The 24,465-nt window shown below is 42.5% G+C and overlaps 1 protein-coding gene across 2 annotated transcripts in view; it reads right to left on the bottom strand.

The window, feature by feature from the left end:
* PTPRQ (protein tyrosine phosphatase receptor type Q) overlaps positions 1-17,852 on the bottom strand; it is a 450,263-nt gene extending 432,411 nt beyond the window's left edge. For both annotated transcript variants that reach the window (XM_073620248.1, XM_073620247.1), the window contains exons 1-2: positions 17,597-17,852; positions 15,560-15,786 (exon numbers count right to left, since the gene is read on the bottom strand). In XM_073620248.1, the coding sequence (XP_073476349.1) occupies positions 15,560-15,786; positions 17,597-17,612 (243 nt within the window). In that variant the 5' untranslated portion in view covers positions 17,613-17,852. The remainder of the gene's footprint in view (positions 1-15,559; positions 15,787-17,596) is intronic.
* Positions 17,853-24,465: the final 6,613 nt, after the last annotated feature.

Here is a 24,465-nt window from a genome sequence, read left to right on the forward strand (position 1 = left end):
TCTCCCAGTACACAGGCCTTACGACTGCCCAACAGAACTCTTACCCGGAACTGAAGTTCCCTTCGGAAGGATTTTTCCTTTAACTGAGCAGGAGCTGGGCACCCTGAAGGCAAGGAGCTGGGCACCCTGAAGGCATGAAAACCTGAAGATGGGATTCATTCGCCCCTCCACGTCTCCAGCAGGTGCAGGCAAGGCATCTTCTTTGTTGAGAAGAAGGATCACTCCCTACGTCGCCTGTATCGACTACCGGAAACTAAATAAAATTACCATTAAAAACAGATATCCGTTACCCTTAGTACCTGAGCTGTTTCAAAGATTAGGGACCGCTACAGTTTTCACCAAGTTGGATCTCCGCGGAGCTTACAATTTGATTTGCATAAGATAGGTGGACGAGTGGAAGACGGCTTTTCGGACTCGATTCGGGCACTTCGAGTACTTCGTCATGCCCTTTGGCCTGTGTAACGAGCCAGCCACCTTCCAACACTTCGTCAATGATGTTTTCTGCGACTTTCTGGACCTGTATGTCATAGTCTATTTGGACGATATTCTGGTTTTCTCTGCTTCCCTGATCGACCACCGCAGACACGTATGAAATGTACTTACCTGACTCAGGCAACATGGGCTCCATGCCAAACTCGAAAAATCGAGTTTGAGCTCCAATCTATTCAGTTTCTGGGCCTGGTCATCTCTCCTGAGGGTATCAAGATGGACCCTCAAAAAGTATCCGCTATCCTGGATTGGCCTGCACCTGTAGATAAGAAAGGAGTACAGCGCTTTATTGGCTTTGCCAATTTCTATAGGAAGTTTATCAAAGGATTTTCTTCGATATTTACCCCCATCACTGAGCTCATCAGACAAGGGACCCGGTTTTGCTGGACTCCTAAGACGCAGCTGGCCTTCGAAGAACTCAAGGCTCTGTTTACCTCAGCCACCATTCTTAAGCATCCCAATCCAGCCCTACCTTTCGTATTGGAAGTTGACGCATCCGAAATTGTGGTAGGAGCTGTGCTCTCGCAAAGGCAAGGCGCCAAAGCCCTCCTGTACCCTGGGACGTGGGAGATCGGGAACTTCTGGCCATTAAAGCAGCTTTAGAAGAATGGCGTTATCTTCTGCAGGGTGCTGCTCACCCCATTTTGATCTACACAGACCGTAAGAATTTAGAATACCTGAGAACGGCTAAGAGACTAAAACCTCGGCAGGCCAGATGGGCACTTTTTTTTTCCCGATTCCAATTCCACATCACCTACAGACCCGGATCCAAGAATGTCAAGTCTGACGCACTCTCTCGCATGTTCCACGACTCAGAAAAAGCCCTACCTGCAGACACCATCCTCCCTTCTGGGAATTTCCTGCTTCTTCAAGAAGATCTTGTCTCTCAAATTAGACGGGCTTCTATAGCTGTGCCAGAAGCAAGAACAGCCGGGCGAGGGCGTGGGGTCTATTAAAACCTTTACCGGTCCCAGAGAGGCCGTGGACCATGATTTCAATGGACTTTATCGTTGAACTCCCCCCATCAGAAGGTTTTTTCTCCATCTTTGTTGTGGTAGATAGGCTGTCCAAGATGGCCCATTTCCTTCCCATGAAGAGTACCCCCTCGGCTATGGAAACAGCTACTATCTTCATCAAAAAAATTATCAGATTACACGGAGTGCCAACGAACATAGTTTCTGACCGAGGTGTCCAGTTCACCTCCAGATTCTGAAAAGCCCTCTGCGGCGAATTAGCGTTCTCCTCGGCCTATCATCCCCAGTCAAATGGGCAAACTGAAAGGACGAATCAGACTCTGGAGCAATATCTCCGCTGTTTTTCTGCATTCTCCCAGGACGATTGGGCCTCCCTGCTCCCTGTCACGGAGTTTTCATACAACAACTCCTTGCACTCAGCTACCAATTAGACACCATTCTATGCCAACTATGGCTTCCATCCGTCCTTTTTGCCTGGGTCAATACCAGAGTGCTCCGTTCCTGCAGTATCCGAAACCTTGGATTTCTTTTCAATAAACAATAAACTACTGCAGGATACCATGGCCAAAGCTCAGGAATACTACAAGAGGATGTTCGACAGGAAGAGGTGTGGAGAGCTTGTTTTGGAATCTGGCAACCCAGTATGGTTATCCACCGCTAACCTGAAATTGGCCTGTCCGTCCAGAAAACTAGGCCCTAAGTTCTTGGGTCCTTTCCTGGCAAGGAGGAAAATTAACAACGTGGCCTACGAACTTGACCTGCCTAACTCTCTGAAAGTACATCCAGTCTTCCACGTGTCTCTTTTGAAACTGGTTACTCCCAATTCTTTTGTTGGCCGTAGTGTCGGCCCACCCAAGCCTATCCTAGTTAACAGCAAGGAGGAGTTTGAAGTGGAAGCAATTTTAGATTGCAGAAGAAGGCGCAACCAAACCCAATACCTCATAAAGTGGAAGGGTTATGGGCCTGAAGACAACTCATGGGAGCCAGAAAGCAACTTGCATGCCAGAGAGCTCTTGCAAGCTTTTCAAAGATTCACATGCCTCCAAGTTGGCCCAGCTGGGCATCCAGAGTCTGCCTTTGAGGAGGGGGCACTGTCAGAGAGGTTACCTGGTTGGGCATCGGTGCGCGTTGGTGCGCGTGTTCCTGTGTGTACTGGGGCGCGTGCTTCTGGGGGCACTGGCGTGTCTGATCCAGCTGGCCATGGTGTGCGCGGTGGTGCCCGGGCACGCGCGTAAGCTCGTGCATGCCTATGGGCATTGGGATGCGTGTGCCTGGTGGTGCTGGTGTGCGCACCGGTGTCCGGGGGCACGCTCGGGCGCATGCGGGCGTGTGGGCGTCTGTGTGTATCGGTGCGTGCACGTGCGCAGCGTTTGGCGCCAATCAGCCTATTTAGGCTTGCTGCAATTTCTGTTCAGTGCTGCCTGATCAACAGCTCTTGTGCCAAGTTCCATGATCCTCTCTGTGTTCCTGAAGTTCTGCTCTGTTACGACCCGGCTTGCCTATTGGACCTCCCTGACTGCTGCCTGAACCTGACCCCGGCTTGTTTGACACCGCTTTTGCTTGCTCCTCTTGTACTTCTGCTGCCAGCTTGTTGCCGACCTCTGCCTGTGTGTGGCCAGTCTAAACAGCTCCTGCTCAGCATCTGTTTCTAGTGTTCCTGAATACTACCTGCTGTTTGGAGAACCACCTCTCTTCTGACATCCGGATCCTTACACCAGGCCCTCATACTATTCCGCACTCGTGGGCTTCCTGTCTGCTCTATCAGGGGTCCCGAGTCGGATACGTAAGGGAGCCTACCCTCTGCCCAAGCGGACTCACCGGTCTGGTAAGTGGGAGACCTGACAGGTCTATCTCTTTAATGTGGTTCTTGAGTAGGCATTTGAGCATAAAGGACCCAATTCACCACAGATTGGCTGCAGTAGAGGACGCCAACTGAGGAGAACATTGTCCTCACTGATTTCACCCCATCCACGTATAACATCCATGGTTTGGCCAGGTTTTAAAATGTCCCCCTTAAATCCTGCCCCATTTCTTCCTCACCCACAGCACCCAACCATCCTCCTTCTCATATTCCATATTGGCCTCCTGCTGCCTTACCCTCACATGGAGGCAGTAGGCAATAAAACCTGCTTGCTCTTAGACAGCAGCAGGTCTTCGTCCTTTTCTGCCTGCTGCTGTGCCTCCAGTGCATGCTCTTTCAGGCCACGCAATGTGTGCTCCAGGAAGGGCATGAGAAAGACTGTGTCGCTATTCAGCACCTTGTCATGGTTCATAGTTTAGTCACAAAAGATGTCAAAATGGTGCATGTATCCCAAATAAGGAGCCATTGATGCAGCAAAAAGAACACCAGCTTCCCAGAGCCAATTCCTTTTCAATAATTGCGCAAGTACTCATTGATAGCATGAGGCTGCAAGTGCAGTCTCTGCAACATGGCCAATGTTGAGTTTCATTGTGTGCCTGCACAAATAAGGCGGTTGGCAGGCAGCTGATGAGTGAGCCATAGCTGGGTATATCTGCCTAAAGTGGGCACCCATCCTTCTGGGCTGATGAAGGACCTCCTGAGAGTATGAGTACTATGTGATGAACCACTGTGCCACCAGGTTGAGGACATGTGCCAGACAAGGTACATGTGTGATTTTAACCAGACAAAGAACAGCCAGCAAATTAATGTTATTATCACACCTGCCTGGACCTGGAAAGCTGCCAGCAGCCTCGACCCTCTGTGATTTCAGTCACCCAGGCATACAAGCTGCAATACAGCATGGTAATGTTTATATGCTGTATATGTTCTGGGGCACATGGGAGGGGGGCTGCTGGTTACAAGAAGTTAAAGTATGCGGCCAGTGAGGTGGAGGGGGTACAGGTGACTTGAGTCAGTTGTCACTATTGGACAAGACACCACCAGACTACCACCACCAAAAGATTAACTTGGTGTGCCATGAAAGATATGTAGCATTGCTACCCATTCTTACAGAACACCTGTCTGTTGACAAGTACACCCTGTCACTGATGGCCCAGTGATGCAAAGACGTTAGGTTCCAAATGGTGGTGTAGGCCAGGGATGGCCTTTTGGGCAAAATAATGGCAGCTAGGTACCAACTGTGATGTAGAACATACCATAAACTTTTGGAAGAGGGCTGTAATGGGAGTAACTGAACAGCCAGCAGTTTTTCCAGATGCTGGGCATGGGGGTGATTTGAGGACTGCAGTTGCAAAAGTGACAAATGCCTTGGGAAGGATGCTGCTGGAGATAGCGCAGTGGATGTAGCAGAATTTGCTTGACTCTTCCCGGTGTGACCCCATGACTTTCTCACTTGACATAGCATATGTTAAGCTTCTGAAACTCTTTGTGGGACTTCCCTCCCTCTCACCAGAAGCCATAGATGTTGCAGCAGGTGTAGCAGAATGTTGTGTTTTGTAGATGCGAAAAGTGCAGAACAAGGAAGAATGTAGGCTGACAGCTTGCTCATTGAGGTGCTGCTTCCACAGAGCTCATATATTTCTCACACTGCATAGTTCTGTGGACTGACCCTGTGGATAACTTGTACCTGTGGGGCATGTGCATTATAATGCATTATCAGTCCTTTGAAATGGTACTTGCATTTGTTTACATTTTGTGCAAGAACAGGAAATACCAGTACTTATCCTTGTAACTTCATGTGCACAGAAGTGAAATCTTAAAATGGTTGTAAAGGGAGAAGGTTTTATATCTTATATCTTTATATCTTATCTGCGGCTCCATGTCTGAATGGACATAGGAAGCTGTGGCTCGGCTCCGCTGCTTGCTATGGGATTACTCAACAGGAGGGAGGGGCCAGGAGCGCAGAAGAGGGACCCGAGAACAGGAGGATCTGGGCTGCTCTGTGCAAAACCACTGCACAGGGCAGGTAAGTATAATAAGTTTGTTATTTTTAACAAAAAAAAACAAGACTTTAGTAGCACTTTAAAAGAGAGGTTTGGGAAAAGCAAAAAAAAAAAAAAACCCTACTCACCTAGATGGCTGCAGCTGTCCCCCACCGGCTCTACCCTGAGAACTGAGTGATCAAACACCACTGATCGCTCAGTTCTCCCCTCTGCTCTGAGCAGAGAGCCATGACTATCAGTCACTGGCTCTCTGCTCTGCCAGTTCAGTGCTCAATGAAATACTGGTCTGTAGAGGGAGGTGGGAGGGGCTGGCTCAGGCTTTGAGTGGCTAAGAGGCTGAGTCAGCTGCCATCAGCCGGCAGCGGCCATTGTAGGCTGAAAACGGGTCACAGGAGTGCAGAACAAACAAGACTCCTGTGATCCATAGGAGAAGTATAGCCAAAATAGCTTTGGCTATACTTCTCCTTTAAACAATGTTGTTAGTCTTCCTAGTTCTCTTCTATGGACTGCAGTACACCCCCTCCTATAATATAGAGAATCTGTAAAAGGGGGAGAGAATCCTGTGACTCATTAGACTCTCCTCCATTCACAGATCACATTTTAGGCAGCAAAAGCAATGAAAGTATGGACGAGGAGGGGGCGCGTCCTAATTGGGAATTTTTTCACAATGTTCATAGAGCACTGTTGTGTAACTTATGTGGCTGAGGACAGAACCTGAATGAAGATATTTGCCAGCACACCATGGAACGGCGTAAATAGCGTCCAAACGTGTAATTTATTGCATGATCACAACACAAGGAGAGTGCAACATTTCGGAGTCACGCAGGACCCCTTTGTCATGCCTAACGAAGGGGTCCTGCGTGACTCCGAAACGTTGCACTCTCCTTGTGTTCTGATAATGCAATAAATTACACGTTTGGACGCTATTTACGCCGTTCCATGATGTGCTGGCAAATATCTTCATTGTGACTTGAAACAGTATCCAGCTGGTTGTTGCTGCAGCCTGCAGCACCCATATTTGTGAGCTCATCCAGGAATGTGTGCGATATGAATATGAAGTATTACTTGAGGACAGAACCTGTCTCACGCATCATGTGACGGAGACACTATACAGAGATCAGCAAGCATTTTTCAGTATGGAAATCAGTTCTGGGCCCATCATGCTTGAGGTGATTGTAGCCGTATTAATGCCCTTGCAACAAGAACAATCGAGTACTGTTCATGATGTGGGCCTTGGTTTCCTAAATCATTATCCAACAGTTTTAAGGATGTTAGCATAAAAAAAGTATCATGGACAGTACTCAATACTTCTGGGACTTAGCATGTAGGCACTTGACAAGCTTCCTATGTCTTTCTCAAATTACTTAAAGCACTTTTCAGTAGCCCAGGTTTGTTGACTACACATTTTAATAGGGCTTTCTGAACATGTGAAAACTTTAAGGCTTTACTGTACAGAAGATCAGTTGATTTACTTTTGTAGGAGTACACACATCTGGGACCATTTTTCTGCCAGCAGTTCCACGTCTCACAGACAAGTGTTGTGAATCCTGCTGGATAGTCCTGTGGTTTTTAAATTTGTTCTCTATTCTTGTAAATTTGTACGGTGTCCCACAGGATCCAGGCCACCCTACCCTGCAGATCTCTTCAGCAGTGTGGTGACTTCAGCGCTGCTAGCCAGAAAGACTGTCTAAGTTATACAGTATGGCAAAAATATAACACACACTGCTTCCCCACACAATAGTCAATCAAATTAATTGTTTTATATGCATAATGGCCATCTTGGTATATAAGAAGCTCTCTTATTGGCTCTTTCTGTAGAAGCTGGGCTTGGTGGAGGTGGGTCTTAAAGACAGCAAGGAATTGAATATCTCTTAGTGTTATGTAATGTATATGGTGGTCTTCTCAATCACATATTGGCATTGAGAGACAGGCGCTCTGTCATTCCATTGCCATGATTTCTTCCTGTGTCCCAGAGAATATCCCAGCAAACTGGCTACATCACCCTTTACATTTAGAGCTTATTGTAATCCCCAGTACATTATCTACAACCACAATCTCCTAGCAGTCAAATTCAGGCTTACATAATTACCATCACCCACTTTCCTTCAGTGTGCTATGAATCATTAATGTAAAGAAACATAGATATCGCAGTTTTGCAATTCTTAGGCTCCATGCATACTGGGCTTACAAAAATGCCTGTTCTCTCGGGAGTAAAAAAACACTCATATAGAGCATTTTTGTATAAAGTTTCGACAAGTTTAGGAGAGTTTTACGTTTTTTTACTGCCTCCAAGCTCCAATCAGAAACGTGAACCAGAAGGAGTTTTTTTTCTGCCTCTAAACGTTAAACTCAAAATATGCCTCTTAACGTCCTAATGTACATGGACACATAGGATAACATTGAGCTGCTTCTACAGGCAGAACACAAAACTCCTGTAGAAGCAATGTTTTTTAAGCCAGTGTGCATAGAGCCTAAATGTACTGATATAGCTCAGACTCACTTCTCTTGTTATATGCACTAGGTGTAATTCAGTGTCATATAAACACTGTCAAAAACATAACAAACCTTTCCTGCTTAAACTTAAAAAAGTACCGGCCATAGTTGGACTTATGCAAGAAAATAAATCAAAATTTTGTCTTAAATTATTACTAGCAATGATGTGCCTGTTCCTTAAAAGGGTGATTTTTAAAAGGTACAAAGTGTTATTCCCTTTCCCATGGCTTCATGTGCTGGGATATCTTCAGGCTCCTTTTAATTACAGATGTCACATTTCTCTTAATAGGAGCTCGAGAGAGAACCTGCCCTATTTAAAACCCACCAAAACGCCAGTGCTAACAACAGTCTTTACCTTAATCATAATCTACAGTACATCAATGACTTATCAACACCTTCCCCCCTCCAACTATTGAAGTCTGACACAGGCAAAAAATAGACTTGTGCACAATGGAAAATTTTGTTTAGTTTCATTTTGTTTTCATTCGTAAAATACATAATTTCGTTCTGTTATATTCGTCATGTTACGTTAATTAGTTTATGGATAATTTGTTATTTCTGTAGAGTGTCGATATTCGTTATATATGAATATGAATCTCGAATCATGGCGAATTCATTCGTTATATCCACTATAATTTCTTTCGTATTAGTTGAAATTCAATATTTATGTACGTATATATATTCGTGATAGTTTGGAAAGTCGTTTATGAATGTTTATTGAATCTATTAACACACACAATGACAATATCTCTTCTCCTCTGCTCAAATACAATACAACACCATTCTCACTCAGTTCTCAGGAATGCACTTTGGCAGTAATCCAACCTCCTGCACAAAATTAATCAGCTGATTGGACTGTGAGATTTACTTTGATTTGACCTTTTGTTTCATTGGATCTTTAACGAATTAACGAATCATGTTGAATTAATTCGTTATATCTGCTATAATTTCTTTCGTATTAGTTGAAATTCGTTATTTTTTTTATTCGGACATTCGGATGCATCGGAATGCCTGAAAGATGCAAAATTTGTCTGAATTTCGATTTGTTACGAAACGAATTGCATATGTCTAGTAAAAAACAGTGCAGCATGCTTGTACTTGTACCCACACCTGACTTAAAGTGGAGGTAAAGGTTGCTTAAAAACGTTGCCTCTCCCCCTCCTCCTATCTTTTCTGCATGCAATTATTTTTTTTTGGGTGTGGACTAGGGATGGTCCCGATGTTCGACTCAAACGTAAGTTCGAGTCGAACATCGGGTGTTCACCTGTTTGTCGAATAGCGAACAATTTGGGGTGTTCGCAGCAAATTCGAAAGCATGGTATTGTCATAAAAAGTGTTTGGGGACCTGGGTCCTGCCCCAGGGGAGAATGCAAAAAAAAAGTTTTAAAAACGGCCGTTTTTTCAGGAGCAGTGATTTTAATAATGCTTAAAGTGAAACAATAAAAGTGTAATATTCCTTTAAATTTTGTACCTGGGGGGTGCCTATAGTATGCCTGTAAAGTGGCGCATGTTTCCCGTGTTTACAACAGTCCGAGAGCAAAATGACATTTCGAAAGGAAAAAAGTCAGTTAAAAGTACTCGCGGCTATAATAAATTGTCGGTCCCGGCAATACACATAAAAGTTCATTGATAAAAACGGTATGGGATTCCCCCACAGGGGAACCCCGAACCAAAACTTAAAGAAAAAATGCGTGGGGGTCCCCCCAAATTCCATACCAGGTCCTTCAGGTCTGGTATGGATATTAAGAGGAACCCTGCACCAAAATGTAAAAAATAATGTCGTGGGGGTCCCCCTCAAAATCCATACCGGACCCTTCAGGTCTGGTATGGATTGTAAGGGGAACCCTGTGCCAAAATTTTTAAAAAATGGCATGGGGATCCCCCCAAAAATCCATACCAGACCCTTATCCGAGCACGCAACCTGGCAGGCCGCTGGAAAAAAGGGAACCGTACCAGGCCATATGCCCTCAACATTGGGAGGGTGCTTTGGGGTAGCCCCCCAAAACACCTTGTCCCCATGTTGATGGGGAAAAGGGCCTCATCTCCACAACCCTTGCCTGGTGGTTGTGGGGGTCTGCGGGTGGGGGGCTTATTGGAATCTGGAAGCCCCCTTTAACAAGGGGACCCCCAGATCCCGCCCTCCCCCTGTGTGAAATGGTAACGGGGTACAAATGTACCCCTATCATTTCACAAAAAATGTGTAAAAATTGTAAAAAAAAACACAATACACGCCTTGGGATATTAAAAAAATAAAAAAATAAAACTGTCCCACGGAGTCTTCTTCTTCTCATGCTCCGACGGACTGAAAAAGAAAAAAAAAAGCCGCACGCCACCTACGATCTGCCTCCATGGGAGGCACCCGCCGCAATGACCGGCCGCTCTCAGGTGACAGCTCTTTTATAACTGATGGCAGGGCCATACGATGGCATCGCCAGGTGACCCCGCCCCCTCTGACACGGGGACATCCCTATGGCTTCCCCGTAGTGTCAGAGGGGGAGGGGTCACTCGGTTACATAACCGGGTGGCCCCACCCCCTCTGACATTACGGGGAAGCCATAGGGATGTCCCCGTGCGTCAGACAGGGTGGACCGGGCGGCCCTGCCCCCCTCTGGTGCTACGGGGAAGCCATAGGGATGTCCCCGTGCATCAGAGGGGGGCGGGGTCACCCGGCGATGTCATCATGTGGCCCCACTCTCAGTTATAAAAGAGCTGTCACCTGAGAGCGGCCGGTCATTACGGTGGGTGCCTCCCATGGCCTCCCAGAGGCAGATTGTAGGTGACGTGCAGCTTTTTTTTTTTTCTTTTTTGGTCTGTCGGAGCGCGAGAAGAAGAAAAAGACGTCCCAAGGCAGGTATTGTGTTTTTTTATCATTTGCACACATTTTTTGTGAAATGGTAGGGGTACATCTGTACCCCGTTACCATTTCACACAGGGGCGGCTGGGATCTGGGGGTCCCCTTGTTAAAAGGGTCTTCCAGGTTCCGATAAGCCCCCCACCCGCAGACCCCCACAACCACCAGGCAAGGGTTGTGGGGATAAGGCCCTTCTCCCCATCAACATGGGGACAAAGTGCTTTGGGGGGCTACCCCAAAGCACCCTCCCCATGTTGAGGGCATGTGGCCTGGTATGGTTCAGGAGGGGATGCGCTCTCTGGTCCCCCCCTCTTTTCCTGCAGCCTGCCAGGTTGCATGCTCAGATAAGGGTCTGGTATGGATTTGGCGCGGGGTTCCTCTTAAAACCCATACCAGACCTGAAGGGCATTTTTTTTTTTTAATTTTGTTTCCGGGGTTCCTCTGTGGGGGAATCCCATGCCGTTTTTATCAATGAACTTTTATGTGTATTGCCGGACCGACAATTCATTATAGCCGCGAGTACCTTTAAATGACTTTTTTCCTTTAGAAATGTCATTTTGCTCTCGGACTGTTGTAAACACGGAAACATGCGCCACTTTACAGGCATACTATAGACACCCCCAAGATATGAACTTTAAAGGAATATTACACTTTTATTGTTTCACTTTAAGCCTTATTAAAATCACTGCTCCTGAAAAAACAGCAGTTTTTAAAACTTTTTTTTTGCATTGATACATGTCTCCTGGGGCAGGACCCAGGTCCCCAAACACTTTTTAGGACAATACCATGCATATAAGCCTTTAAAATTAGCACTTTTGATTTTTCATGTTCATGTCCCATAGACTTTAACGGTGTTTACGCGTTCAAACTATTTTTTTGCCTGTTCGCATGTTCTGGTGCGAACCAAACCGGGGGTTGTTCGGCCCATCCCTAGTGTGGACATTTGATTCAGAAGCAGCACATCCCCTGTGTCAGTGAGTGCTTGACAACAGAGCAGAATTCACAGAGCTGTGGCATCACCTGCTGGCTTCCATTGCCCCTCCGTTGTCAATGTTCCCTCCCATCTTCTGCAGCAACCACTCACTGAACAGGGGAACACTGCTTGTGGGTCATGTGACCACACCCAAGCTAAACAAAATTTATAAAAAGGCATTCACACTGCTCTCTTTTATAAATAGTATGTAACATACAGTTGTGTTCATAAGTTTACATACCCTGTCAGAATGTATGATTTCTTGGTCATTTTTCAGAGAATATAAATAATAACACAAAAACATTTCTTTCACTCATGATTAGTGTTTGGCTGAAGCCATGTATTATCAATCAACTGTGTTTATTTTTTTAACTCATAATGACAACAGAAACTACCCAAATGACCCTGATCAAAAGTTTACATACCCTGGCCTGATAACATGCACACAAGTTGAAACAAAAGGGTTTGAATGGCTATTAAATGGTAACCATCCTCACCTGTGATCTGTTTGCTTGTAATTAGTGTGTGTGTATAAAAGGTCAATGAGTTTCTGGACTCCTGACAGATCCTTGCATCCTTCATCCAGTGCTGCACTGACGTTTCTGGATTCTGAGTCATGGGAAAAGCAAAAGAATTGTCAAAGGATCTGTGGGAAAACTGTATAAAACAGGAAGGGGATATAAAAAGATATCCAAGGAATTGAGAATGCCAATCAGCAGTGTTCAAACTCTAATCAAGAAGTGGAAAATGAGGGGTTCTGTTGAAACCAAACCACAGTCAGGTAGACCAACTAAAATTTCAGCCACAACTGCCAGGAAAATTCTTTGGGATGCAAAGGAAAACACACAAATAACTTCAGGTGAAATACAGGACTCTCCGAAAACATGTGTTGTGGCTGTTTCAAGATGTACAATAAGGAGGCACTTGAAGAAAGATGGGCTGCGTGGTCGAGTCGCCAGAGGAAAGCCATTACTGCGCAAATGCCACAAAGTATCCCCCTTACAATACGCCAAACAGCACAGAGACAAGCCTCAAACCTTCTGGCACAAAGTCATTTGGAGTGATGAGACCAAAATTTAGCTTTTTGGCCACAACCATAAACGCTATATTCGGAGAGGAGTCAACAAAGCCTATGATGAAAGGTACACCATTCCTACTGTGAAACACGGAGCCGGATCACTGATATTTTGGGGATGTGTGAGAAATTTGGTCAAAATTGATGGCAAGATGAATGCAGTATGTTATCAAAAAATACTGGAGGAAGATTTGCATTCATCAGCCAGGAAGCTGCACATGGGATATACTTGGACATTCTAACATGCCAATGATCCAAAACACAAGGCCAAGTTGACCTGTCATTGGCTACAGCAGAATAAAGTGAAGGTTCTGGAGTGGCCATCTCGGTCTCCTGACCTCAATATCATTGAACCACTCTGGGGAGATCTTGCAGTTCATGCAAGACAGCCCAAGAATTTACAGGAACTGGAGGCTTTTTGCCAAGAGGAATGGGCAGCTTTACCATCTGAGAAGATAAAGAGCCTCATCCACAAACACCACAAAGACTTCAAGCTGTCATTGATGTTAAAGGGGGTAATACACGGTATTAAGAACTGGGGTATATAAACTTTTGATCAGGGTCATTTGGGTAGTTTTTGTTGTCATTATGATTTAAAAAGAGTAAACACAGTTGATTGGTAATAAATTGCTTTAGCCAAACACTAACCATGAGTGAAAGAAAAGTTTTTGTGTTATCATTCATATTCTCTGAAAAATGGCCAAGAAATCATAAATTCTGCCAGAGTATGTAAATTTATGAGCACAACTATAGGTAGGAGGAGGAAACTTAGGAAAACCTATTTTAGACTGTCCTTCCACTTTAAGCATCAAGAACAGGATTCGCACAATGTGTCAGCTCTGAATACAGAAGGGAGTTGGTCACCTGGGCTACCTCACAGAGCTGTTAGGGTTGTAAGTGCTACCAATCAGTAAGATAGGTCAAAGAGGTACTGACCACTGCTGTACCCTATATAAACTATGGAATGTATGTATATATATTCAGATAAATCCCTTTTACAAATATATAGCTTTTTCTTTTTTACTTTTAGTTGCAAAGTAATCCATTACAAAAAGTAAGAAGTATAGGTGCCTTTCTACTTAAATCTCCAAATATGCAGAATGCATTTGCATAGGCTTAGCTGTTTTAGACTGTGCAAATAATAATTTAAAAAAGATATAAAGTAAACCCACACAAATACAGGAAAAACAGAAAAGTTAATTGAAGATAATGATTTGACCTCAGCACTGCAAGACCACAGGGCAATCTATATTGCTACTCATTACTAAACTCCACTGGACTTAGACAGACAAAAAGAAAACCACATTTAAAATCTTCAAGATATAAATAAAGCAGATGGATGATTCAGCCATTCAACCTAAAATAGTAGCATTGACTGTTTAGTCTTTAATACTGATGGTTTTTTGGTACCCTTCATAGTGGACAGTTATAAATCTCTTTCAGGCCTGCACATTAAGGCAGCGAACAATATTATAAAGAGCAATTACTATATGCAAACATACAGTATATATATTTTATTGAGTCTACATCAGTAAACTGAAATCTGGTTGATGCAGATTATAATACACTGGGCATAGGTATTTGTACTACTTTCTTGAGCAACAAAGCAGCACAGCATCTGGTATTCCCTACACTGGGACAATTTCTAGATATATTTTATTATTATCTATTTAGATATAGCATCATTACAGTCAAGAGAAGCGCTGAACTGTGCAAAGTACAGCAAATAGATATATTTTTTCAATCAGTGTTAAAAATACTGTTTATATTTAAAAATAGCTTCTGGATAGAAAATATTTCTTTACCAATCCAAGCTTTCTGTTCAACCTACGGTATCAATTGTTCTGCAGAATTTGTTTTCCTACCATTGCACAGGATGCATAACTGCAAAACTTGCTCAATCATTTTAATATTTATTATACACATCCATGGTGCACCACATTCCAGATGTCTATATACAACAGAGCAGCTATCCCAGAGACCACTATACATGCCGATGCTGTCATGGCAACCAATATTCAATGCTGACTACTAGTTAAGTTGTTACCATACAATAACGACTTCAATTCAGACATAAACACAAATTCCAAAGTCTTATGGCAGAAATCAGAAAGTGATTGGATGTGCAGGTACGATCACCTGAATATGCATGGATAATGGGCAATCCTGGTGACACATATCAGAATGAAGACCACAGTATTCATCCAAACATATTTAACATATCTGATCAATTGTGCTCCCAAAGCAGAGCACTTATCGATCCAAAAGTGACCAACTTAACCATGTCATGATTGTTATCTCCACTGGCTCCCAGTACATCTACGTACAAACTATTATAGTTTGTATGTAGTTCACTGTTGTTCTACTTTCTTGAGGTTTGGCTCCCCATCTGGTATGTAATGAGAGATGGTGGACATAACAATTTTAGCATTTGTGGATTTATAAAGAAATAGCTTATATTGGATCACATTTCCTTAAATTTCTTTATCTGATAGCTCTGTTCTATATCCATGTGTCCATATTTTTGAGAACTTGGGTTTCTGCGATCTTACATATTATTGATTATTGTTATGGGTTTACTCTCTCCAATTATTTGAATCATGTAATGTCTATGGGCTAATTTAGTGTAAGCTGTAATTATAGTAATTATTTTTTCTTAACTGTTACCATAGCTTATCTCAAGAAATATATTTTGAAGGACCACAAAATAATGCACCATTATACAAAAAAAGAAACCCAATATTTAAACTACGTTGTTCTGGATATCATATAAATATCATATCATATAAATCATATGTAAATTATAAATAATATCACATCAAATACTTTAGAATAAGTACCTTAATTTCATATGTTGTTCCAGGGGTCAGACTTGTCAAGAGAACTTCTAGACTGTCAGCTGTTGTTGCTACTTGGGTGTAAGATGACTGCATCCATGGGCAAACCTCTCTGTAAATGACAGAGTAAGCTACAATCTTGCCATTTGTACTCCGTGGTATAGACCAAGACAGCAATATTCCAGCAGAGCCCACTCTTTCTCCAGCTAAATTATCAGGGGGTCCTGGAACTGTAATTGAAAAGAAACACATGTCTGCAAAGCAACAGCAACTGAAAATATCGTAACAGTCTACCATAGGAAGTATAACAAACTGGAAAACACAGGAAAAAGCCATTTGTATGAATGATTAACTGTTAACATTAGGCTTTTCTTCCCAATACAGTGTTACAAAAGATGATTAAATACACAAACCTGAGAAACATTCTTTAGCAAGAATGTAAAATATGTGATGTTCTAAAACTATGCAGGATAGCCTCATATCAGTGCCAGTTTGGCTCTGATAGTTGCAATGCTGAAAACAGGAAAAGATTTCACTGACACTGGTATGACCTTTGTATATGACAAGCAATAAGTCAAGAAATATTTGAAGAGTGGGCTTTTTAACTACCTGACTCTGTTGTTCTTTTTTGTTTTGTTTTCTTTTTGCCATTTTGTCTTACATAAAAAATAACAATTTGTTTCCTTAACTCTAAATCAATGTACTTTATTTTTCTATTTTTTATATTGTTGTGATAAACTGACAGCTTTGGCACAACTGAGCATCATAAAGGAAAGAGCAATGGGTTGCAGTAACCTATGGCAACCAGAAAACATATTAGCTGATGTTTGATATGTTAATGTGAGTTAATACTCCCTAGTTATAAAAAAATAACCCCAACGCTATGTTCACAGTGTTGTGGCTATAGTCAGAAAAAAACTAGCATACTAGCACTGTTATATTTAATAGTACAATTAGAACACTCAATGCGTGATTCACATTGGTATTTGTTGCAACTCGAATGAAAATTATTATTTAGCAGTGCTGATCACGTTTCTACTATAATTATGTCATCTGATCCTTTTATCGCATTTCTATCATGATTCTATGACGATTGAGCAAATTAAAGAATTGTGGGTTATTTTAGGTGGCATATCATGTTTACCATTTTCATGTATGCATTGAAGAATAGACATAAAAATCAATTCTCAGATCATCCAACAATCATGTTTATGGAATCTTTTTGTAAAGAAGCTGTGTATAGGGTTTCAGGAGGTGGCAAAATGTATAGAATAAGGCTGGATGTACATTATACGATTTTCTTATTCAATTATCCTTTAGATATAAAATAAGGGCAAACCTAAACACTTTCAATTTTGTATGCAATCAGACAGGCCCTTGTACTCCATAGTTGAAAGTAATTGTATAAGAAAATAGTATAATGTATGGCCAGCCTAATGCTGGCCATACACTATATGAAAAATCGGCAGAAATTCAGTCATTTAGACAGTTCGTTCGTTTTATGGCCAGTTAAATGGCACGAATTCGATAATCGTTGGGACGTTTTTGAGCCGAAAAAATTAGTTTGGAAATTTTCTGCTGAACGAATGGTAAATTGGAAGGTTAATGTGTTTCCCATCCGAACTGTCTGCACTAGGTATATGTAAAAAAACAAACAAAAAATGCATTAATTTATGTCCACTGACCGATTTATCAGTCATTACATGATGGCAATATCGTTTGCGCTCACGGCCAAATGTTCGTTTTTCGAAAATGGGTTCGGCCGATTTTTCATATAGTGTATGGCCAGCATAAGTCAATACATCCTTATTTACATAATAATTGCACCTATGACTTTTTCATAAACCTAGAAGGCAATTGCGCACCTCACATTTCCAGTGAAAATTTCATTCAACAAAACAAACTTTTTCCAGGCAGAAAATATTTCTGCTGTACACCTGTTTATCAATATTTCAGATTCTGTGTATATTCAGAGGCGTGAAATTTCAATCCTCCCATCCAAACTCCCCAGCACACGGATAGAACGATAAGCAAACTTACTGGTTTCGTTGGTCATCAATGACTTGCTGTCAGTGGAGCTGTAGGCTGAAGATGACACTGCGGAAATTGTGACGGTGTACGTGGTACCAGGAACAGCACTGGAGACATCTGCCTGAAATGCCAAAGAAACTAGAATTTGATGAAATATTAAGTGCAGTGTGCAGAAAGAAACTTCTCAAGGCTCTGAGAACTTCCACCCAGAAACTACTGGCATTAAAGAATCCCAGAGCATTTGCAAGCTCCTGACTTAAATTCCCACTGTGATGGATGGATTCTAGGTAACAAAATGCAGCATGGAATATTTCCTTGTTGAAAAAAATGTTTATCCAAGAGAGAGCTGAAATGCTTCACTTGGCACTCACAGCTCACTTTCCTAGGCTGCCCATCTCTAGATCTTCAACCCTCACTTATAAAAAGAAATGAAAAACAGCAACCATACATAAACTGGAACAGATAATAAAAACAGCATACCTGTATAGCTGTATTTCTCCAAAGAAGCAGCAGAAAAACAACAGGAAAGGTAATCATTATTTTACTCTTCAGAACCTAGAATTGTTCCTATGTCTTTTTGATGGCAACAGGGAAATGTTGCCTGCATTAATGATTTAAAGCTAGGTCTGCCTGCACAGTACACAATTAATGAGTCTGTATTACTCAATAGCACTCCCCTTCCTTTGTTAAACTATTCATGAACTCCTTGGTGACTGACTGAAGTTTCATGGAGGAGTTAAAAAAATAAGCATAAAAAAATTAAAAATATCTAGTTGTTGTTAAAGGAACACTCCCCTCATGTTGAAAATTTGTTCTCACAAACTTAACATATTTCATTTTGTATGCATTCTATGTAAAATACAGAGCGAGGGGGTGAGAAGCTAGCTTCATGGTTGGTCAGCTTTCCAAAGAATATTCCAATGAGCTCACAGTATAAACAAAAGTTGCCCATCCACATACTATAATGAAAAACATACCTGATACTCTCCACCTCCAAGATCTCTAATAGAAACAAAGCCAGGCTGAGGAAAGAGATCCACTTGATATCTTTCTACCCGTCCGTATGGTTGCCTCCAATGTACTGAAAAGGAGTGTGTTGAAATATTGAAGACACTAAATCCTATGGGTCGTTCAGGATCTTAATGAACACAAAACAAAAAAAAACAGATGACTAAATAACAGTAGGCGCTGTTAACTTCACATATTAATTACAATTTACATTTTTCATTTTAAAAATGCGTATATATATATATATATATATATATATATATATATATATATATATATATATATATATATCAGATTTCCCTTAATATAACATCTGCTTTTACATTTGTTCATTGTTTAATTTATTTAGTTTATATTGTTTATTTTAAAAGCTACTTCCATCAGGGCACTGCCTTGTTTTACCATATGTTTTATTTATGATGCATATCACGAAGAGTAGCCTTGTATGACAACTGCAAGGCAAATAGTTCATTTTGTAAATTTTAATACTGAAAAGCCGTTAAAGTAGGATTAAACCCAAAATCAATAATATAATATATTGCAGCTTACCAATCATTAGATGTGGTGGCTACATCTGTTTTCACCTGGTGATCTGGCCAGTAACACATCTGCTGTATTAAAGTGCCCCCACCCTGGATGAAGAAGCACAGGGGCAGCATTGTTAATCTGCTGGGACAGGAGTGTAAAGCCGCGTACACACGAGCGGACTTTTTGACCGGACTGGTCTGACGGTCTATCCGACGGACTTCCGACAGACTTTCCGAACAAACGGACTTGCCTACACACGATCACACCAAAGTCTGACGGATTCGTACGTGATGACGTACGACGGGACTAAAATAAGGAAGTTGATAGCCAGTAGCCAATAGCTACCCTAGCGTCGGTTTTCGTCCATAGGACTAGGATAAAGACGAGCAGACTTTCCGACCGGACTCAAGTCCATTGGAAAGATTTGAAACCTTTTCCAAATCTAAAGTCCGTCAGATTTTCGACCTAAAAAGTCCGCTGCAGGTCCGATGAAGCCCACACACGGTCGAATTGTCTGCTGGACTCGGTCCGTCAGACCAGTCTGGTCGAAAAGTCCGCTTGTGTGTACGCGGCATTAGATGTACTAGCAGACACCAACACATTGAAGCCAAACTTCAGCTAACACTTTATAAGCAGTTACAGCAACAGTTTTTTCTTTTTCCTTTTGGAATAAGAGTTATATATAAATAAATAACAGCTGATTATTGCAAACACCCTGCAGTGGTGAATGGTTTGTCTCATCTATATAACTGCTACACCTGCAGGGCAGCTTGTTCTTTTGAAAAACAATGTACCTACTTTACAGATCACCAGGTGAAAATAAGGGAGAGGAAGCCTAAAAAGAAAACCAATGCAGCCATTGCATCTTAGAATTGATAAGCTGCAATATAATAAATGTTTGCTTTTATATTTAACCACTTCAGTACCGTGCTATAGCTAATAGATAGACACAATGTGGTACTATTGTTTCTGGAGGGCATCCATTCCAATGGAATGGCCTTTGGACACAGCTGATCACAGATCGGAGTAAAGGGCCAATTACAGCGGCCCTATACCATGTGATTAGCTTGAAGCGTGAAGGAAAGGAGAGCCAGTAACCAACAAGTCTAACATGGCATATTTACACTGATAATCAGGGCACTGATCATCAGTGTCCTGATTATCAATGCAGCCCCATCAGTGCACATCAGTGCAGCCTATCAGTGCCCATCAATGCTGTCTATCGCTGCCGCCTATCAGTGCCCATCAGTGCTGCCTATCAGAGCCCATCAGTGCCGCCTCATCAGTGTTCATCAGTGCCCTCATCATTGCCCATCAAAGCAGCTTATCATTGTCCATCAGTGCCACCTCATCAGTGCCCATCAGTGCCACCTCATCAGTGCAGCCTCATCAATGCAGCCTCATCAGTGCCCATCAGTGCAGCCTCATTAGTGCCCATTGGTGCAGCCTCATCAGTGCCCATCAGTGCAGCATCATCAGTGGCCATCAGTGCAGCCTCATCAGTGCTCATCAGTGCAGCCTCATCAGTGCTCATCAGTGCAGCCTCTTCAGTGCCCATCGGTGCAACCTCATCATTGCCCATTGGTGCAGCCTCATCAGTGACCATCAGTGCAGCCATATTAGTGTCAATCAGTGCAGCCTATCAGTGCCCATCAGTGCAGCCTATCAGTCCCCATCTGTGCAACCTTATAAGTGCACATCAGTGAAGAAGAAAATTACTTATTTGCAAAATTTTATAACAGAAACTAAGAAAAACATTTTTTTTTTTAACTTTTTTTTTCATTTGTTTAGCAAACCCAGTGGTGATTAAATATCACCAAAAGAAAGCTCTATCTGTCTCAAAAAATATATAAAAATTTCATTTGGGTACAGTGTTGCATGTCCACGCAATTGTCATTCAAATTGGTCTGAGCAGGAATGGGGTGAAAGTGTCCAGTATTGAAGTGGTTAAAGCAGTATTAAACCCAAACACAAATATTGATTATATTTCAACTTTACAATTCTTAGATGTGATGGCTGTATTAGTTTCCCTTTTTAGGCTCTTTTTCTTCTATTTTCATCTGGTGATTCAGCCAGCACATCTGTTGGTTTTCAAAAGCTCATGCTCTCCAGCAGAATGTACCAGTTTACATGGATTAGACACTTTGGCAAGGATGATTAAAATGATCAGCTTTTATTTATTCATTCAAAACCTTTACCCAAAAGAAAAAAACTGTGTTGCTGTAACTGATTATGTGTGAACTGGAGTTTGGCTTCAATTTTTTAGTGCATATAAATCTGCTAATACATTTAAGGCTACCCTCCCCCCAGACTAACAATGCTGCTGTCTGCTGTGCCTTCAATTCTCATTCTTCCAGAGCTTTGTCTTAGTAATACAGGAGGTGTGTTGCTGGCCAGATCACCAGGTGAAAACAGGGAAAAAGCCAAAGAAAAGGAAACAGATGCACCCACCACATCTAGTGATTGCAATATAATACATTTTTGGTTTTGGGTTTAGCACCGCTTTAATACCGTTTAACAATGGAATCATAGGCTGTTGTTACTGAGAGCCCCAGGTCCTATCTACTCCATTGCGCAAGGATTGGCTATTCCATTTATTACCATAGCTTGATAGTTAGGAATTTCATAGTAACCATTTGTCTTGTGAGTTAGGTGTAATTTAAAGGGGTTGTAAACCCTTACATATATCCAGGGACTGGCTTCAGGTATTACACAGAGATTAAATAAATCCTTCTACATAAGTTGTACCACTACCTGCTTATCTGCAGTCTTCTCTTTTCTATGGCCATTCAAAGTGCAGCATTTATAAAGCTTGTCTGAGCTGTCAGAAAAAAGTATATGGAGAGCTAAAGTTACACTCTGCAGAGCTCAATGAGGAGAGCTCTGACAGCTGATTGGAGGGAAGGGACACCCCCCCCCCCCTCCACACAGCACACAGGAACAGAGCTGAGGCTGTCAATCAGCTGCACCTTCCTCCCATGTCACCTTTTTTCTCTTGGTGTCAGGAAAACTTATCACAAGTGATTAATGCAGATAGCAGAGGAACGAAGCAGCAGACAGAAATGTCACTTAGTGCACTTATTAGGACAAGTACACACTATAGAGCAGGGGGTTTCCAAACTTTCTTCAACAAAGGGCCGGTTTACTGCCTTATAGACCATAGGAGAGCTGGACTGTGGCCCTTGGGAGTAAAGAATAGTATCAGTGAAAAGAATAATGTCCCATTTTTGGTGTTAGTGGAGGAATAGTGCCGCATCATTGATGTCAATGGGAGGAATAGTGCCCCATATCAGTGAGAGAACCAGTCTCCCAAAGGCCACATAAAGCCAAGCAAAGGGCCACATGCGGCCCCTTGGCCGCAGTTTGGAGACCACTGCTATAGAGGAATATGCTTTTTTCACATTTCATGTCAGATGATTACAATCACTTTAAGCTGCATTATTTCTGGATAGAGTAGTGAGAGGTTAGAACCACCATCAGGCGTTTATTACTACCTGTTTTCTCAGTAGGGAGATTTAACCACTTCAGCTCCAGAAGAATTTACCCCCTTTCTGACCAGAGCACTTTTTACAATTTGGCACTGCATTGTCTGACAATTGCGTGGTCGTGCACGTGCGACACTGTAGCCAAATTAAATTTGCGTCCTTTTTTTCCCACAAATAGAGCTTTCTTTTGATGGTATTTGATCACCTCTGCGGTTTTTATTTTTGCGCTATAAACAAAAAAAGACCAACAATTTTGAAAACATTTTTTTAAACTTTCTGCTATAATAAATATCCCCCCCCCAAAAAAAAAAAAAAAATGTATATATATAAAAAATATAAATATATAAAGGGTTAAACACTAGGGGGCGATCAAGGGGTTAAGTGTGTTCCCTCGGTGTGTTCTAACTGTAGGGGGGATGGGCTACCACTGACATGACAGAGATCGATGTTCCCGATGACAGGGAACAGAAGGCAGTTCCCCGTTCTGCCTCTCCTCGCCGTGATCGCGGGCCACCGGCAGACATCGAGTCCGCGGGACCAGGGAGCACACTCCCGCGGTGCGCGACGGGCACGCACGCCCACTATCCTGCTTTTAGCGGACTGACGTTTCTGCCAAATTCTGCCAAAGTATATCGGTGTGAGCCAGTCGGCAAGCGGTTAAGCTAGCCATACACAGCTTAAATTTTGGGGGATTCTTGCTGTATCAGCTATAATTCAAGCTGTTGGTAGCTCAGACAAGCTTTATAAGACAAATGGTTACTTTTCATGGATCAGTGGGTTTAATTGCAGGGAGGAGGTGCTAGTAGATTGCCTGTTTACACTCAATTCACGAGCAGTAAGCATTACCACACTATATTGAATCAGACCTCAGCTGTATTATACTCTAAGCAAATACAGAAACAAAAATACAATTATATAATAAGGGAAAAGAAAGAGAACAAACCTGCCACCACTAGCACAGATGCAGGATCCCCCGCAACAGACCTTTTCATCCTCTGAATTGTGAAGTTATAAATTCCACCAGGTAGCAGGTGTGTTACAGTATACTCAGCCTGTCCCCCTGAGGTATTAAACTCCCATACAGATGTCAGATTGGTTAACAGAATTCTGTAATGAGTAAAACTACTTGTGGTTGGGTCCCATGTCAGAGTGGCAGAAGTGGTATTACTGTGTTTCACTGAAAGGCCGCAAATTCCAGGGGGTCCTGGGGAAAAAAGAAAGTGTTTGGTGCCAAAGATAGTTTTCAGCATTATTCACACAACAACAAGCAGCGATTAAAATATTTCTACCTGATCTGTTGCTCTTGGATATATACATTTAACCCCCAGATACAAAAACCTTTCCCAGCAGCACATTCAATTAAGTTTCTTTCATTTAGAAGAACATTTAATAAGCCTGTGCTGTGCAGAGAATGGTCTCTTACTAAAATGAATAAGGTGAAGTTGTGTTCACTTCACTCATCCATTCATGTGCAAACAAATGTTTCTTTTATTCTCCCCTGGACAGGACTGGATGAAGTGAAAGCAGCTTCACTCTTCTACTCTACTATTTACTCTAAGGGTCCCTTCACACGGGCGGTTTGATCAGGTCCGCCTGTCAGTTCTTCAGGCAGACCCGATGGGATGCTCCATTCCCCCCTATGGAGAGCCGGATGTCAGCGGTGACATGTCCGCTGACACCCGCTGCTATCTGCTCCAACCCTGTCTGCCAAATCCAGACGGATGGTGACCCTATTTTCCATCCGTCTGGAGCAGGGGTCTCAAACTGGCGGCCTTCCAGCTCTTGCGAAACTACCGTTGTCCCATTAGGCAGTTCAGGGCAATGTTGTGGCATCATTGGGCAAGGCAGTCAGCTGCA

The sequence above is a fragment of the Aquarana catesbeiana genome, linkage group LG03, assembly GCF_042186555.1.
Source record: "Aquarana catesbeiana isolate 2022-GZ linkage group LG03, ASM4218655v1, whole genome shotgun sequence".
Lineage (NCBI taxonomy): Eukaryota > Metazoa > Chordata > Amphibia > Anura > Ranidae > Aquarana > Aquarana catesbeiana.